General features: G+C 42.4%; 1 protein-coding gene and 1 long non-coding RNA gene across 2 annotated transcripts; one reads left to right on the plus strand and one right to left on the minus strand.

The window, feature by feature from the left end:
- Positions 1-1,343: 1,343 nt before the first annotated feature.
- On the minus strand, positions 1,344-2,886 carry LOC309841815. The gene is made up of 3 exons (XR_014299327.1): positions 2,641-2,886; positions 2,148-2,319; positions 1,344-1,521 (listed from the first exon to the last, which is right to left on the minus strand). It is a non-coding gene; the product is annotated as an uncharacterized lncRNA (long non-coding RNA).
- On the plus strand, positions 2,347-3,282 carry IQCF6 (IQ motif containing F6). Its single transcript, XM_082685212.1, has 2 exons — positions 2,347-2,625; positions 2,837-3,282. Exons 1-2 carry the CDS (start codon positions 2,611-2,613, stop codon positions 3,203-3,205), a joined length of 384 nt encoding a protein of 127 aa, XP_082541338.1. The 5' UTR covers positions 2,347-2,610; the 3' UTR covers positions 3,206-3,282.
- The last annotated feature ends 15,540 nt before the right edge of the window (positions 3,283-18,822 follow it).

The raw sequence follows: 18,822 nt of genomic DNA on the forward strand, positions 1-18,822 counted from the left end.
TATCTGCAGAAGCGTGAACATAAAAGCGATGAGCAGGTTCTTCCAGGGACTTCTAAGCAGGAGACAAAGCCAGAATATTCTTGCAACAACCCAACCAGGCCAGAGTTGGAGTAAGGGAGAGATCTACAAGGAATAGTGGGATCTGGCAACCTGGACCAGATGGACTGAGCCTCAGAACACTGGCCTCAGCCCCAGCCTGGCGGACTGGGCTGGGAGTGAATGGATGTCTGAAGCCATCAGTGCAGCGATGGGGGCCTTTGAGAGACTGATACCAGTGCTCTGCTCACCCAGACTGACGGTCATTAAAGGAAGCAATAGGGTCTTCTGCCTATTTGACTTTTTTTTTTTTAAAGATATACATTTATTTATTTATTTATTCGACAGACAGATCACAAGTGGGCAGAGAGGCAGGCAGAAGAGGGAAGGGGAAGCCGGCTCCCCACTGAGCAGAGAGTCCAAGGCGGGGCTCGATTCGGGGCTCAATGCAGGGCTCGATATCAGGACCCTGGGATCATGACCTGAGCTAAAGGCAGAGGCTTTAACCCACTGAGCCACCCAGGTGCCCCCTGCCTATTGGACTTTTTTTTTTTTTAAGATTTTATTTATTTATTTGACAGAGAGAGAGATCAGAAGTAGGCAGAGAGGCAGGCAGAGAGAAAAGGGGAAGCAGGCTCCCGGCTGAGCAGAGAGCCCGATGGGGGGGCTCGATTCCAGGACCCTAAGATCATGACCGAGCTGAAGCAGAGCTTAACCTACTGAGCCACCCAGGCGCCCCTTGCCTATTGGACTTTTAACATGAGGCAAAAGTGGCTGGGTGGTTGACAATAGGGTCAGAACCTGTGAGACACCCCAATAGCCAGTGCCATGGCCATGAGGACAAGTGAGCAGGTGAGGCTTCAAATACACAAAAACAGGAGCTGCAGACTGTGCACAGGCCAACAGCAAACCGTGGGCCCCCAGCAAACCCACATGCAGAAAAATGAATGCTGGGACACATGCTGAAGCCAGAGCCAGAACGGCCTTCCAAACCCCGAAGGACTCCCAGCATCTCTGCATCACCTGCGTCTGCACTTCCGGTCCTAACTCTGAATCCTAGAAACACAGCTTTCCCTGAGCTCCCAGGAGACCGGGCTGCACAAGGCAGGGCAGAGCCAGGTTTTGTGGGACCTGAAGCTTATATAATTTGGAAGGCCTACTTTAAGAAAAAGGATGCAAAATTACAGGCTTAAAATTAGGCAAGTGAATATGTAGGACAAATAAAGAAATCGCAACCAATCGTAAATTTTCGAAAGTTGGCAAATACCAAAGCACTACACAGCGTTTATATCAAACCACTGTTCCACATCTATCATGGTTTTCCAACATTTTTTTGCAGCATAACCTGTGAGTACTTCTTCATATGATGATTTCGCAATGTCATTTTTGATAAAAGTGTGTTTATTTTGGATGGACCGGATGCGTAAAGTGCGATTTCTCATGCTGCCTTCCACACTGTTCATAGCAGCTCCCCTAGCTGATGCCCTGAAATCACAAGAATTCTGATCAATTCTCTTTCACCGAATTCACACCAAAATAAGAAAGAAGTATGGTATGCTTTATAATTGTCTCACTGTGTTATCAAGTATATTCCCAATAAGACAGAACTTCAGTTTTAATCAGGCGTCAGTGAGAACAGCATCTTCCATTTATGGTTTTACATATCTGATAACAAGAACTTTCTACAGACTGGCTCTTGTCTCCACACTTTTCAAACCTCCCTTTTCCTCCCCCGCCCAGCTACTTCTGGTGCCAAGCACTGACTGGGGGACACGTTCATATCTGTCCTATCACTGTAGCACCCTGTGTCCCCCCAAATTCATTCCATGGCACGGTAACAGGTAGGAAACCTCTAGGAAGCCATCTCTAATGAAATGGCTAGCAAGGACATGTCTATTCCCAGGGGTGACTGTGAAACCCATAAATCTGCCTCATTAAACCCGAAGTAAGCAGGCATATCCGTGGTCATGTCCCAAAAGAGGCTGCAGCCCATTCCACACCACCCAATATAGAAGGGTGACAGGAGGCACCAGAGAGGTGGAGACAGAGGCCCTCTCTAGTTGCAGCTAAGGGACCTTGCTTCCCCAAATTTTGCATGAAATCATACTTGCCCGCAAACACAGTGCTTGGAGGCCATCCCACGGGCTCTGCCACTTGAGTTTCTGGAAATCCAAACCTGCTATGGATTAGAGTTGTGTGCCTCTCTCTTTGCTCCCACCAGCAGGAGCAGAAAGACGTGACCGGAAGGCATAGGAAGATCAGGACTCAGGATGCCACTGGGGTCTGAGAAATATACCACAAGCAAGAAATATACCACAAGCAAGAAATATACCACAAGGCGCCCCCAGATGACAGGAACCACCAAATGAGGGGATTGGCCAATCCGCAAGAAGACACGAGCAAGAGGCGAGAGGAGAGAGATGTGGCAAAAATGTGTAGGGTCAGGACCTGATGAGGGGGAACCTTGTGTGTAGGTGGGCGGGGTCTCATGAGGGGCGTGACTAACAGTTGAGGGTGGGGCTAAAGACTCAGGTGTCCTAACTGACAGATGAGTGGACTCTTTAGACCGGGGCCATGGACACACAAAATGTGAGTAAGGCCCACCTGGCAGGGGCCTGCCCCGCGGATGATGAGCCTTGACTTCCAATGAGTGGGAGACTGGAAATCAGACGGATGGGCCTGGAAATGAAGGGGCAGGGCCACTTAGGCCGGGACCCCTTTCTTCCCAGCCCCACAGACGGGGACCGCAAGGGGAGGGCGTCCCACTGAGCATGTCCGTGTTCTTCCCTCCCCCGGTCAGTCGGAGAAGGCAGCCATAAAGATTCAGTCATGGTGGCGTGGCAACATGGTGCGCCGGTCGCTACTGCATGCAGCTCTCAGGGCCTGGGTCATCCAGTGCTGGTGGAGGTCGGTGCAGGCCAAGATGCTGGAGCAGAGACGGCGCCTGGCACTAAGACTCTACACCTGCCAGGAGTGGGCCGTGGTGAAGGTGCAGGCGCAGGTCCGAATGTGGCAGGCCCGCAGACGGTTTCTCCAGGCGCGCCAGGCGGCCTGCGTCATCCAGTCTCACTGGCGCTGGCACACCAGTCAAACCCGGGGTCTGATCCGGGGCCGCTATGAGGTCAAAGCCAGCCGGCTGGAGCTTGACATCGAAATCCTCTTGACCTAGGGACGTAGCAGAGCCAAGGAGACTGGATCTCTCTTCCAATAAAGACACTTACTGACCACAGTCGTGCCCTTTGGAAATCAGACCCATAAAAGAGGGATCCACTCCAAAGTCATGGTCTGGAGCCCGTCCCAGGGCATGCCACCCTAGACCCTGGCACCTACTGCAAATCTGAGTCTTCTTGCACCCCAAAGAGACCTCCACAGCCCAGGATGGGCTCTGACACCTCAGTCAGCCTGGCTCAGCCAGGCTCTGCGCTGGGTCTAATTTTTTGGCAGCCCCTCCCCTGGCTTCTCCATTCAGGGTAGGACATCAGAGAGGCTGCAGCCAGAGCCAGCTGGGAAAGCCAGGATTCCACAGTCCTGTACCGGTCAGGGCCCTCGGGGCCAGTGCAGGCTTGGCGGGGAGCCGGGAGGACAGGGCACCCAGCTGAGCAACAGCCCGCCAGGCTCTGTGCCTTCCTGGGGGCTAGTCCGCCAGAGCCATCCCTGGGGGAAGGCCAGGCCAGGACTGAGGAGCAGCAGCTGTGAGGGCTGCTTCGCCCCCAGGGGCTGAGACGAGGCTTCCCTCCCCTCCGCTGGCCATTTCTGGGGAGAACCAGAAGCGGAGGGGGAGGGGAGAGAAAGCCCCAGAAGGTGTGGCTGAGGAAACAGGCAGAGGGAGTCTGGGGTGGGCAGGGGGAAGGACTGTCCCTAGACCGCTGGAAGTCATTGGTTTGGGGATCATCCTCTAAGTCTTACCACATCCTCAGAAGCAGCTGTCCTGGAGTCCCCCCAAGATCCCCTGTATTGGCCCCAGTCCTTCCACAGACTGCCACAGCCTCCGCAAGGTCGGCCTCAAGGGGGTGTCAAGGGGCCTCTGAGGGCTGAGTCTGCTGCGAACAGGCGGCCTCTAGGTTCAGCTCTCCGTGTACCAGTCTCTCACAGCCTCTGCTCTGACGTTCAAGGTCCCTCAGATGTTTGTCTTGGAAGCTGCCTCCCAGAAGCCTGAGGCTCGTGACCCTCCCTAGGGGTCCGTGATGGGTGGCCTTGCCCAAGGGGTGGGAGGACCAGCTAGGGAGGTCCTCATGGGCCTGGCAAGTGGGTAAGAATTTCCTCCTCTTCAGGACTGTGTGTGTTTTGGGGTGCTTGCGTGTGTTTGGGGCTCAGGGCAGTGTCTCCGGCACAGCTGTGGCAGGTATGGGGATTCAGAATCAGTCGGACACCGGCCTTCAGTAGCTGCAGGTGGCCATGGCGCAGCCGGGTATCTGCTCTTCCAGAGGAGCCCCTTCAGGAGTTTTGGGCACGGCTCTCACCTGCCCGCCTTGCAGGAGCGAGTGGTAGGAGGCTAGTTAGGTCTGCATCCTAGCAGGACAGAATTCTGCCTGACTGTGCCTGCAGCCACCACCGCTGCTGTGAGAGGTGGTTAAACCCAAGGTTGGCAAGGCTCGAAGTGTCTGATTCTTAACCTGCATTGGATGCTGGAATCCTCTGGGACACAAAACACACCAACACCTGGGCCCGCCCACACATTCTGTTTAAGTGGTCTGGGGAGAGGCCTGGGCATGATTTGGAAACTGCTGAGTTTTTGTTGTTTTGTTTTGTTTTGTTTAAGATTATATTTGTCTATTTGACTGCAAGAGAGAGAGAGAGAGAGAGAGAACAAGCAGGCAAAGCAGCAGGCAGAGGGAGAGGGAGAAGCAGGCTCCCTGCCGAGCAGGGAGCCTGATGTGGGGCTCAATACCAGGACCCTGGGATCACGACCTGAGCCAAAGGCAGCCTCGTAACCGACTGAGGCCTTCCCAGCCGCAGGCAGAGGAAGTGAACCGGATGCTGGATGGGAGTCCACAGACAGGACCCCCGTTAGCACCCAGGTCCACCAGAGGTGAGGCGGCAGGCAGGGCCTTCAGAGGCAGACACCCTCCTGGAACATCACAGAGCCTCCCTTCTCTTCCCTGCTGCCATTGAGAATTGGGCTGCCAAGAAACTCTCCCTGAGAATATACTGCAACCCCAGAAGTGAGGATGGGGTTGGGGGCAGTGATGCTGGCAGCCTTGGGGCAGCCTGAGGGGACTCTGAGGAATTCTGTATCCCCATTCTTGCTCCTCCCCCAGACGACACTGTGTCCCCAAGAGATAGGTGCCCTAGGCCTGATCAACAAAGAAATTTATTGACCCTCAGACTGGTCTGCATACTGGGCTCCTAAGAAGACAGTTCAGGCAGTGAGGGTTCATCCCCTTCTGGTCCCTTCCAGTCCTGAAATAGGATTCCCAGGTGGCATTTCATCTCCTTACTCCCAGGATGCCTACCCCGTGCTCTCAGGCCCCTCACACGACTGACCCGTCTCCAGCCTCAGCTCTGATCCCACTGTTCAGGTCTCCATCCTGATTTGTGTTTTACTTCTCTCTGTCCCACCTGGCAAACCCAAAATGAGATGGCACTGAGCCATTTCAAGATTTACAGTAGAGCTACAGTAATCAAGACAATACGGTACTATTGAAAGAACAGACAAGTAGATCAATGGAACCGAAGAGAGAGCCCAGAAATAGGCCCACACAGATACAGTCAACTGAACTTGGAAAAATGACCAAAGGCAATTCAATGGAGAACGAATGATGTAAAAAAAAAAAAAAAAAAGTGACTCTAGACATAGACCTTACACCCGTCACAAAAATTAACTCAAAATGGACCACAAAAGTACAATACTCCCAGAGCCACGAAAGAAATAACCAGCAAGCTAGACTTCATTAAAATAAAAACTTCTGTTTTGCAGAAGACACTGGTGAGGGCGCCTGGGTGGCTCAGTTGGTTAAGCGACTGCCTTCGGCTCAGGTCGTAATCCCGGAGTCCTGGGATCAAGTCCCACATCAGGCTCCCAGCTCCATGGGGAGTCTGCCTCTCCCTCTGTCCTCCCCCTCATGCTCTTACTATCTCTCTCTCAAATAAATAAAGTTAAAAAAAAAAAAGAAGACGACACTGGTGAGAGAATGAGATGATAAGCCTCAGACTAGAAGAAAATTCTTGCAAAAGACACATCTGATAAAGACTGGTTATCTTAAAAAGACAAAGGACCCTGAAAACTCAACCCTAAGCAAATGAACAACTCATTAAAAATTAAGAAAATTATGAGCAGACAATGTAGAGATGGCAAATAGGCCTATGAAAAGATGTGTCACAACATATGTTATTAAAAAATCGAACATTAAAAATTAAATTTAAAAATTTTAAATTAAATTTTAAATTTTAAAAATGAAATCACCCTATACATCTATAATTAGGAAGTCTAAAGTCCAAAACACTGATAATACCAAAACACTGATAGCACCAAATATGGAGAAACAGGAACTCTCATTCAGTGCTGGTGGGAAGGCAAAATGCAAAAAAAAGAAAAAAAAATACACTCTGGGAGACACTGTAGTTTAATACAAAACTGGATCCCCATAGGATCCAGCAACTGAGCTCCTTTGAATTTACTCAAGTGAGTTGAATGTCTACACAAAATCTGTGTATGAATGTTTACAACAGTTGTATTCACGATTGTCAAGTTGAAAGCAACCAAGAAGTCCTTCCCTTGGGTGAACTGAGAGACCTCCTGCTGTGCATCCACACCACAATGGAATATTTAGTGAGAAAAAGAAATGAGCTCTCAGGGACACCTGGGTGGCTCAGTTGGTTAAGCAGCTGCCTTCCGCTCAGGTCATGATCCCAGCGTCCTGGGATCGAGTCCCACATCGGGCTCCTTGCTCAGCAGGGAACCTGCTTCTCCCTCTGCCTCTGCCTGCCATTCTGTCTGCCTGTGCTTGCTCTCTCCCCCTCTCTCCCTCTGATAAATAAGTAAAATCTTTATGGTGAAGTGAAAGTGGTCTGGAAAGGCTACGTATTACATGGTTCCAGCTATATGACATCCCAGAAAAGGCAAACTACAGAGAGAGTAAATAGTTGGGTGGTGTTTGGTGGAGGAAATGACAGATGAATAGTTGAAGAACAGAAAATTTTATGGTATTAGAACTATTCTGTATGATAGTATAAATGCAGATACATGAAATTATATATTTGACAAAAACCATAGAGCTACATATAGAAAGTGAACTCTAAATTATGGATTTCAGTTAATAATAAGGGATCAATATCAGTTTATCAATTATAATAAATGTAGCACACCAATGCATGATGTTAATAAGTTAAACTGTGTGCAGCAGGGAGCCCATAGGAACTCTATTTTTCTGCTCAATTTTTCCATAAACCTAAAACTGCTCTAAAAGGAAAGTCTGTTAATAAAAAATAAAAGGCATAATGATTAGAACTAAAGTACTAAGGCTGTCTGCATTTTTAAGCAGCCTGATTATGTACATAGAAAATCATAAAGAATCTACCTAAAAACCTACTCTAATACATGAGCTTAGAATAGTCATGTCCAAAGTCAATTGTCCAAAGATATACAAATGGCCAACAAGCACATGAAAAGACGTGTAATGCCACCAGTCATTAGGGAAATGCAAATCAAGACCACAATGAGATACCACACCATACCCATTAGGATGAGTTTTATTAAGAAACAAAAACTGGGGCACTTGGGTGGCTCAGTCTTCAGGTGTCTGCCTTCAGCTTGGGTCATGGTCCTGGGGTCCTGGGATCAAACATTACATTGGGCTCTGTGCTCAGTAGGGAGCCTGCTTCCCCCTCTCTCTCTGCCTGCTGCTCTCCTTACTTGTGATCTCTCTCTGTCAAATAAATAAATAAAATCTCTTTTTTAATCTTAAAAAAAAAGGAAACATAAAGCCAAAATAACAAGTGTTGGCAAGGATGTGGAGAAATCGGAACATCTGTGCATTGCTTGCGGGGGGAATGCAAATGGTAGAGCTGTTGTAGAAAATGGTATGGAAATTCTCAAAATATTAAAAATAGAATTACCATATGACCCAGCAAGTCCAGTTTTGGGTATATACCCAAAAGAACTGAAAGGAGAAATACAACAGATACTTGTACACACATGGTCATAGCAACATATTTGCAATAGCCAAAAGGAGGAAGCTACCCAAGTGCCCATTGATAGAGGAACGCATAAACAAAATATAGCATATATGGAATGTTACCCCACCTTCAAGACGAATGAAATAATTTTGTCATAATTTTTGACATAATTTACAATATGAATGAGCCCTGAGGACATAATTCTAAATGAAATAAACCAGTCACAAAAGAATAAGCACTGTATGATTCCACTTATATGAAACTCCTAGTGTAGTCAAATTCATAGAGACAGAAATTAGAATGGTGTTTCCAGGGGGAGGGGCAGGAGGGAATGGGATGTTAGTGTTTATTGTGTACAGAGTCAGGTGGAGAAGATGAAACAGATTTGGAGATGGAGGGTGGAGATGGTTACTTAATGTGAATGTTTAACCCCATAGAAATGTACTCTTAAAAATGGCTAAGATGGAAAATTTATATCACATATATTTTACGACAGTAAAAAAAAAATAAGTTGTATCTAACAACAAACTTCAAACTGAAATTAAACTTAAATAAGCATTTCCAATAACATCACAAAAATCAAATGTAGGTGGCTCAGTCAGTTAAGCATCTGACTTTGAGTCAGATCATGATCTCAGAGTTCTGGGATCAGGCCAGCTTCAGGCTCCACACTCATCATGGAGTCTGCTCATCTTTCTTCCTCTCTATCTGCCCTTTCCCCCACTCATGTACTCTCTCTCTAATAAATACATAAAACCGTTAAAAAAAATAAAATGCCCAAGATACAACATAAATAGAAGACTCCTACACTGAAAATTATACAACATAGCTGAGAGAAATTAAAGACTGAAACAAAGGAAAAGATACACCATATTCATGCACTGAATAACAAAACTGCTTAGTTTTCCATAAACTGATCTATATATTCCATGAAATCCCAAACAAAATTCCAGAAGATTGCTTTTTTAAAACTCAAAAAGGCTGATTCTAAAACCCATGTTGAAATGCAAAGGACCTAGAACAACCAAGACAATCTCGAAAAAAATAAAATAAAATTGAAGGGCTTATCTGATCTGACCTCATTTACTATAAGCTACAGTAATTAAGACAGTGTGGTGCTCGTTAGGGTAAAAAACACATCCAATGAGACAAAACAGAATCCAGAAATAGTCCCACTCATTTATGGTCAACTGATTTTTTTTTCATATGGTCAAGTAATTTTTTAAAAGAGTGTCAATATAATTCAGTGAGGAAAGTAGGGTCTTTTTAACAAATGATGCTGAAGCAACTACTTGGGGGGAAAGATTATAGTTGAAGCATACAAGAGTGCTAAAGGCCTCAGAGGAAAATCTGGGGATAGTTTCACTCAGAAATTAGGGCATTCAAAGTGCCTGGGTATACTAGGAAATTTAAAAAGCTGTGCTCATGACCAGGGCAAGATTCATGCCCTGAAAACACCTGCAAAGACCTGAAGCTTTCACCTCTCTCTGATCTCTAAGCTAAGAGCAAATAGGAAGGGAAGGCTAAGGGAGAGTTCTACATGGCCCGGCTAAGTGTTGAAAGAGTGTCCCAGTGCAGAAACACTTTGCAAAAACCAGGAGAGTCCCTTTTCCTTCTTTGTTTCTTCTCTCTTCTGGCATTTAAGAAATTTTCCAATAAATCACTAACTGAACACAGCTAAAGGAAGCTAGACTTCAGAGACCACATACTAAGAACACTGACTTAAAAAAATAATTTAGAAAAGTCAATAACCAAACAACTATAGCCCACAGCAAGCCATAAAAAGATAACTTAGGGAGAGAGAAAATTCCAATTTCCAGAGTTACCACATTATAAACAAAATGTTCAGTTTTCAGCAAAAGAGTTACAGAACATGCAAAGAAACAGGAAAGTATGACCCATTCACAGAAAAAAATGAACATAAATTGTCCCTGAGGAAGCAGAGACACTGAACCAATCAGACAAAGGCTCTAAATCAACTGTGTTAAATATTCTCAAAGAGCAATTGGACACCATGGACAAAGAGCTAACAGAAACTGGGACAATGTATGAACAAATAAAGAATATTAACAAAGAGAAAGAAATTATAGAAAGGAACCAAATAATAATTCTGGAGTTGAAATGTACAGTAACAAAAACAAAAATTACAAGAGGGCTTCAATAGCAGATTTGAGCAGGCAGAAGAAATAATCAGTGAACTTGAAGATAGGTCATCTGAAATCATTCAGTCTGAGGAGAAGAGATAAAAAGAGAACAGAAGGAAAATGAATAAAGCTTAAGAGAATGAGATACCATCAAAAGTACTAAAATATGCATAACAGGAATCCCAGATTAAGAGGAGAGAGAAAAATGGGCAAAAAGAATATCTGAAGACATGGTGGCCGAAAACTTCCCAAATTTAATAAAATAAAATAATCTAAATCTCCTAGAAGCTCAATAAACTCCAAGAAAGATGAACATGAAGAAATCCACTCTGAGACACTTTATAATTAAATTGTCTAAGGCCAATGACAAAAAGAGAATCTTGAAATTAGCAAAAGAAAAATTCATCATGCATAAAAGACCCTTAGTAAAATGAACAGATTTCTCATCAGAAACCAGGGAGACCAGAAGGGAGTGGGATGATAGTTTTGTTTTGTTTTTTAAAGGGAAAGCCTTCTCTTTTTCTTTCTTTTTTTTTTTTTTAAGATTTTTACTTATTTATTGAGAGAGAGGCAGTGAGAGAGAGCATTCTTGAGGAGAAAGTCAGAGGGAGAAGCAGACTCCCCGTGGAGCTGGGAGCCTGATGCGGCACTCGATCCCTGGACTCCAGGATCATGACCTGAGCCAAAGGCAGTCATCCAACCAACTGAGCCACCCAGGGGTCCCGTGGGATGATAGTTTTAAAGGGCTGAAAGAAAAATCTGTCAACCAAAAATTCCATATTCAGCAAAACTGTCTTTCAAAAGTGAAGGAGAAATTAAGACATTCCCAGAAAGCTGGATGTGTACACCATAAATAGACTGCCCTTAAAAAATACTAACAGGTCAGGGTACGTGGGTGGCTTAGTTGGTTAAGCATCTGCCTTTGGCTCAGGTCATGACTCTATAGAGTCCTGGGATTGAGCCCAGCATTGGGCTCCCTGCTTAGCAGGAAGCCTGCTTCTCCCTCTCCCTCCACCTCTGCTTGGGTCCCCTCTCTTTCAGCCCCTCTCTCTGTCAAATAAATAACATCTTAAAAAAAAAAGAATCTGTGGCAATAACAACTTTGGGGGAATGGAGCTTTTTGCAGAATTTTGTATGTTACTGAAGCTACATTGGTATCAATTCAAATTAGATCATTATAAATTTAGGATGTTAACAGTAATTCCCTCATAACCACTAAGAAAGTGTCTTTTTAAAAAATACATAAAAACACTGGGGTACCTGTGTGGCTCAGTCAGCTAAGTATTTGCCTTCAACTTAGGTCATGATCCCAAAGTCCTGGGATATAGTCCCACATTGGGCTCCCTACTTGGCGGGAAATCTGCTTCTCCCTCTCCTGCTCCCCCTGCTTGTGCTCTCTCTTTCTCTCTGTCAAATAAATAAATAAAATATTTTATCAATAATAAAAAAAGAGCTGCAATGGCCTCACCATTACTACTATAAAATGTCTATATTAAAAAGAAATGTCTCAAATTAAATAACCTAACTTTACATCTCCTAGGACTAGAAACAGAAGAGCAAACTAAACCCAAAGACAGCAGAAGGAAGAAAATAATGAAGATTCAAGTGGGGATAAAAGAAATAGAGAATACAAAAATGATAGAATAAAACAAAAAATTGGTTCTTTGAGATCAAAATTGACAGACTTTTAGTCAGACTTACCAAGAGAAAAAAAGAGATATAAATAACTAAAATTTTAAAAAAAAGAAAATTATTCCATTACTACTGACTCTAAAATTAAAAGAATTGTACCCCAGTGGTGGGCTTACTGCCACACACCCAAAGCCATCTAGCCCGCCTGTGGTTCTGGCAGGAGCACTGCTCCTTATGCCCCTGTAGTGGACCCACCAAAGGCCAATATAATACAGAGGTAGGAGATGTTAATACCCCACTCTTGGTGATGGATAAATCATCCAGACAGAAAACCAATAAGGAAACAGCAGAACTGAACAACCCCATAGACCCAATGGATCTCATAGATGTATGCAAAACATTCCCCCCAATAACAGCAGCATAGTCATTCTTGTCAAGTGCACCCAGAATATTCTCCAGGAGAGATAGTACACAAGGTCACAAAACCAATCGTACTGAACTGAAGAAGCGTGAACTCATTCCAAGTATCTTTTTCCAATCACAAAGCAATAAAAATAGAAGTCAATAATAGAAAGAAAAGGGGAACATTCACTAATACATAGAAATTAAACAACAAACTCTTAACCATTGGGCCAAAAAAGAAATAAAAAAGGAAATTAGAAAATATACTGAGAGACAAACAAAAGTGAAAATACCACATATTTTATGAGATGTAGCAAAAGCAGTTATACAAGGAAAATTTATAGGAATAAATGTCTACCTAAAATATAAGATCACAAACAACCTAACTTTATACCCCAAGGAACGAAGAACAAACTAAACCCAAAATTAGTAGAAGGAAGAAAATAAATTAAAGCAGAAATAAATGAAAGAGAATAGAAAAATATTGAAACTAAGGGGTTTCTTTTTTTAAGATAAATAAAATCAAACCCTTAGCTGAACTAATTAAGAAAAAGAAGATTCAGATAAATAAAATTGTGACTAAAAGAGGAGACTTTACAACTGATGCTACAAAAATAAAAAGAATCATAAGGGACTATTATGAATAATTATATGCCAACAAACCGGACAATGAAGAAGAAATGAAAAAATTCCTAGAGACATACACACTATCATGACTGAACCAAGAAACAGAAAGTCCAGACAGACCAATAACCAATAAGGAGACAAAGCAGCAATCAAAATATTCTCATAAATAAAAGCCCAGAACCAGATAGCTTCATGGGTGAGTTCTACCAAATATTTAAAGAAAAAATTAATAAGAATCCTTAAACTCTCACAAATTTGTTTTAGGAAGTCAACATTACCCTGATACAAAGGTCAAAAACACCACAAGAAAAGAAAACTTCAGGCCACTGTTCTGGATTAATATAAATGCAAAACTCCTCAACAAACAAACAAATACTAGCAAGCAAGTGTGCTCGAGTGGCTCAGTCGGTAAAGTGTCTGACTTTGGCTCCAGTCGTGACCTCAGGATCCTGAAACTGGGCCCTGCACCAGACATCACGCTCAGTGGGGAGTCTGCTTCTCCCTTGTCCTCTGCTCCTACCCCCCATTTGTGCTCTCTCTTTCCCAAATAAATAAAATCTTTTTAAAAAGTAACAAACCTCGGGGTGCCTGGGTGGCTCAGTGGGTTAAAGCCTCTGCCTTCGGCTCAGGTCATGATCTCAGGGTCCTGGGATCGAGCCCCGCATCAGGCTTTCTGCTCAGCGGGAAGCCTGCTTCCTTCCCCCTCTTTCTCTGCCTGCCTCTCTGCCTACTTGTGATCGCTCTCTCTCTCTCTGTCAAATAAATAATTTTTTTTTAAAAAGCTTTAAAAGAAAAGTAACAAACCTTAAACCAAATTTAGTAGCACATTAAAAGGATCATACACCATGACGGAGGAGGATTTATCTTTGCATCCCTGAAAGGCAAAGACCCTACAATACCCAAATCAGTCGTCTGAGATACCACACTAACCGAACGGAGGGTAAAAATCACATGATCACATTTCAAGATGCAGAAAAATATTCGCCAAAATTCAACAGACTTTCATCATTAAAAAAAAAAAAACTCAACAAATTAGGTATAAAAGGAACTTACCTCAACACAATAAGGGACGTTTATGAAAAGCCGACAATTAACATCATAGTCAGTGGTGAAAAGGGGAAAGTCTTTCCTCTAAGATTTAGAACAAGGCATGGAAATCTACTCTTCTCTCTTCTATTCAACATAGTACCGGAAGTCCTAGACACATCAATTAGGCAAGAAAAAAATATATAAAAGGACTCTAAATCCAAAAGGAGAAGTAAAATTATGTTTTACAGATGACATGATCTCATAAGTTAAAAACCCTAAAGACTACACACACACACACACACACATACACACACACAGAGGCATATATACACGTACAACCTACTAGACTAATAAACACTTTTAGTAAAGTTGCAGAATATAAAATCAAATAAAAATCAGTTGCATTTCTAAATAAATCTTTTCAAAAGTAGGGACAGTGCCTGGGTGGCTCAGTCATGATCTTGATTTGCTCTGGATTTGAGCTCAGGTCATGGTCTCAGGGTTGTGGAATCCAGCCCTGCCTCCTCCCCCCACACTCTACCCCCCCAACATGCTCAGCAGGGACTCTGCTTGAGATTCTCTCTCTCCTTCTGCCCCTCCCCCTACTCATGTGCTCTCTCTCTCTCTCTCTCAAATAAATAAATGAAAAAATAAATCTTTTTAAAAAATCAGGCCAGTATTTTTACACAATTTTATACACTAAGAATGACCTATCTGAAAAGGAAATTAGGAAAACAGTCCCATTTACAATAGCATCAAAAAGAATAAAATACCTGGGAATAAACTTAGCCAAAGAGGTAAAAGACATGTACATTTAAAAGTACAAAACACTGATGAGAGAAATTAAAGACAGAAATTAATGCAAGAATATCCCATGTTAATGGATTAAAAGAATTAATATTGTCAAAATGTCCATATGACCCAAAGTGATCTACAGATTCAATTTCACCCCTGTCAACATCCTAATGGCATTTTCTACAGAAATAACAAATACGATCCTAAAATTCATTTGGAACCTCAAAAGAACCCAAATAGCCAAAGTACTTTGAGCAAGAAGGACAAAGCTGGAGGTATCATACTCCCTGATTATAGGCCACATGACAAAGCTACAGTCATCAAAACAAAATGGCATTGTTGTAATAACAGACATGTAAGTCAATGCAACTGAAGAGGGAGACCAGAAATAAACCCTCACATACATGATCAACTGGTTTTCAATACGGGAGCCAAGAATATGGAATGGGGAGAAAAGACAGTCTCTTCAATAAGTGCTGATAGGAAAACCGATATCCACATGCGAAAGAATGGTATTAGATATATAGATATATATAAATCAACTGGGGCGCCTGGGTGGCTCAGTGGGTTAAGTATCTGCCTTCAGCTCAAGTCATGATCTCAGGGTCCTGGGATCGAGCCCCACATCAGGCTCTCTGCTCAGCAGGGAGCCTGCTTCCCCCTCTCTCTGCCTGCCTCTCTGCCTACTTATGATCTCTCTCAAATAAATAAATAAAATATATTTTTTAAATCAACTTCTATTCTATTCAAAACAGAATAAGGACTAAATAGAATAAATAGAATAAATACTAAATAGATAGAATAATAATACTAAATAAATAATAAATACTAAATAATACGAATACGAAAAATAATAATTTTTAGTATTAGCATTTAGTAAATAATAATACTAAATAATAAATACTAAATAAATAAAATAGAGACTAAAATATAAAAGCTGAAACAATAAAACTGTTAGAAGAAAACATAGGGAAAAGTTTCTGGACACTGAATTTGGCAATGATTTCTTTGATACGACACCAAAACCACAGGCATCAAAAAAATAAAAAACCCGATAAAACTAAAAGTGTCTTCACAATAAAGGAAACAATCAACAAACTGAAAAAGCAAACCATGTCAGGGGAGGAAATATTTGTAAACCATCTATCTGATAAGAGGTCAATATCTAAAACATACAAAGAACTCTTAGAACTCAATAGCAACAACAAAAATGAAAACAAATAAAGGACTTGCACAGATATTTCACCAAAGAAGACATATAAATGGCCAAGAGGTAGATGAAAAGTGCTCAACATCACTCATCGCCAGGGAAATGCAAATCAAAACCACAAGGAGATACCACCTCACCCCTGTCAGAATGGCTAAAATCAAAAAAGACGAGAATTAACAAGTGCCACCGAGGATGCAAAGAAAAAGGAACCCTCATGCACTGTTGGTAAGAATGCACATTTGTATGCATTTGTGGAAAACAGTATGGAGGTTCCTAAATAAATTAAAAATAGAATTACCATATGATCCAGTAATGCCACTACTGGGTACTTATCCGAAGAATAGGAAAACACTAATTCAAAAAGATATATGCACTTGTATGTTTGTTCCAATATTATTTGCAATAGCCAGGATATGGAAGCAACCCAAGAATTCATCAATGGATGAACGGAAAAAGATGCGGTATGTATGCGCAATGGATATTGCTCAGCCACAGAAAATAACAAGATTCTGCCATTTGCAACATTATGATTGGACCTACGGGGTATTATGCTAAGTGAGACAAGTCAGTCAGAGAAAGACAATACCATAGGATTTCATTCATATGTGGAATTTAAGAAATAAAACCAACCAAAAAAAAACAAAAAACAAAAAAAACAAAGAAAAGGAGACAAACTAAAAACCTGATTCTTTTTTTTTAAAAGATTTTATTTATTTATTTGACAGAGAGAGATCACAAGTAGGCAGAGACACAGGCAGAGAGGAGGCAGAGAGGAGGAAGCAGGCCCCCTGCCGAGCAGAGAACCTGATGTGGGGCCCAATGTGGGGCCCGATGTGGGGCTCGATCCCAGGTCCCTGGGATCATGACCTGATCCGAAGGCAGAGGATTAACCCACTGAGCCACCCAGGCGCCCCTAAAAACCTGATTCTTAAATACAGAGAACAATCTCGTTATTGTGGGGGTGGCAGTGGGTGAGTTAGATAAAGGAGATTAAGAGTAAATTTATGGGGGCACCTGGGTGGCTCAGTCATTAAGGGTCTGCCTCCAGTTCAGGTCATGATCCCAACGTCCTGGAACTAAACACAGCACTGGGCTCCCTAATCTGCAGGAAAGCCTGCTTCTCCCTCTCCCACTCCCCCTGCTTCTGTTCCCTCTCTCGCTGTGTCTCTCTCTGCAAATAAATATATAAAGTCTTAAAAAAAAAAAAAAAAAAAGAGGACACTCAATACTGAGCATTGACTAATGTACAGAATTGCTGAGTCATTGTGGGGAAGTGAGAAAAAACAGAATTGCTGCATCATTATATGGCACACCTGAAAGTAATATAACACTGTATGTTAACTATACTTCAGTTAAGAAGAAAAAACATGATATATATCATATCACACACTCACACTGGAAGATTATTAGCCATAAAAAGGAAGGAAATCCTGTCATTTGCAACAACATGAGTAAACCTGAAGGGCGTTATGCTAAGTGAAATAAGCCAGATCCAGCAGGACAAACACTGCATGATCCCACTTTTATGAGAAGTCTAAAATAGTCAGACTGAGAGCGAGTAGAACAAGGTCACCAGGGCTGGGAGGAGGGGGGAAAGGAAGAGGTGTCAGCCAAAGGGTACAAAGTTTCAGTTATGCAAGATGAGTAAATTCCGGAGATGGACCATAGAACATGGAGCCTGTAATTAACAATACTGTATTGTACACTTGAAAATTAGCTAAGAAGATAGATGTTTTTGTCAAGTGCTTTTACCACAAAAGAAAAAAAATGTAATTTAATAAATAACTAAAGAGACTGGAAGGGATCTTTTGAAACTGATGGGCAAGTTTATGACCTTGATTTTGGTGACAGTCTTATGGATGTATACTTATCTACAAACTAATCAGATTGTATACATTAAATATGTTCAACTTTCTGTATGTCAATAAAGCCTCAATAAAGTGGCTTTAAAAAGACTTATAAAAGAATACTATGAACTATACTCCAACAAATTGGATAACATAGATGAAATGGACCAATTCATAGAAACACGCAAATTATCAAAATTGATCCCAGGAAAAAAATAGAAAATCTGAATAGACTGATAAATCTGAATAGACTGAAAATCTGAATAGACTGAATCAGTAATCAAAAACCTTTGGGACCAGGTGGCTTTACTGGTGAATTCTACCAGAGATTTAAAGAATTAACACCAATTTTTTTCAAACTCTTCCAGAAATTAGGAGAGAACACTTCCTAACTCGTTCTATGAGGCCAATATTACCCTCATACCATAGCCAGGCAAGTACTGCAAGAACAGAAAACTGTGGATCAATATCCCTTATGAGTACAGATGCAAAAATCCTCAACAAGGGGCGCCTGGGTGGCTCAGTCAGTTGAGTGTCTGCCTTTGGCTCAGGTCATAATCCCAGGGTGCTGGGATGGAGCCCTGCGGCTGGCTCCCCGCTTCTCCCTCTCCCTCTGCTGCCCATGCTCTCTCGCTTCCTCATTCTCTCTCTCAAATGAATTAAAAAAAAAAAATCCTCAACAAGATACTAATAAAGTAGATCCAAAAGCTCATTAAAAAAATTGTACATAATGACCAAGTGAGCCCCAGAATTTAAGGGCGGTTCATCATATAAAAACCATTAAAAAAAATTCAATGTAATACAACACATTAACAGAACAAAGGGGAAAAAAATCACACGATCACCTGCACTGATGCAGTGAAAGCTTTTGACTAAATCCAACATCCTTTCATGATAAAAATAATTCAGAAACAGGAATGGAAGATCTTCAGCATGTTACAGTTGATACACAATGTTACATAAGTTTCAAATAAAAAATCAACCA

Source organism: Mustela nivalis (assembly GCF_964662115.1).
Source record: "Mustela nivalis genome assembly, chromosome: 1".
NCBI classification, from domain to species: Eukaryota; Metazoa; Chordata; class Mammalia; order Carnivora; family Mustelidae; genus Mustela; species Mustela nivalis.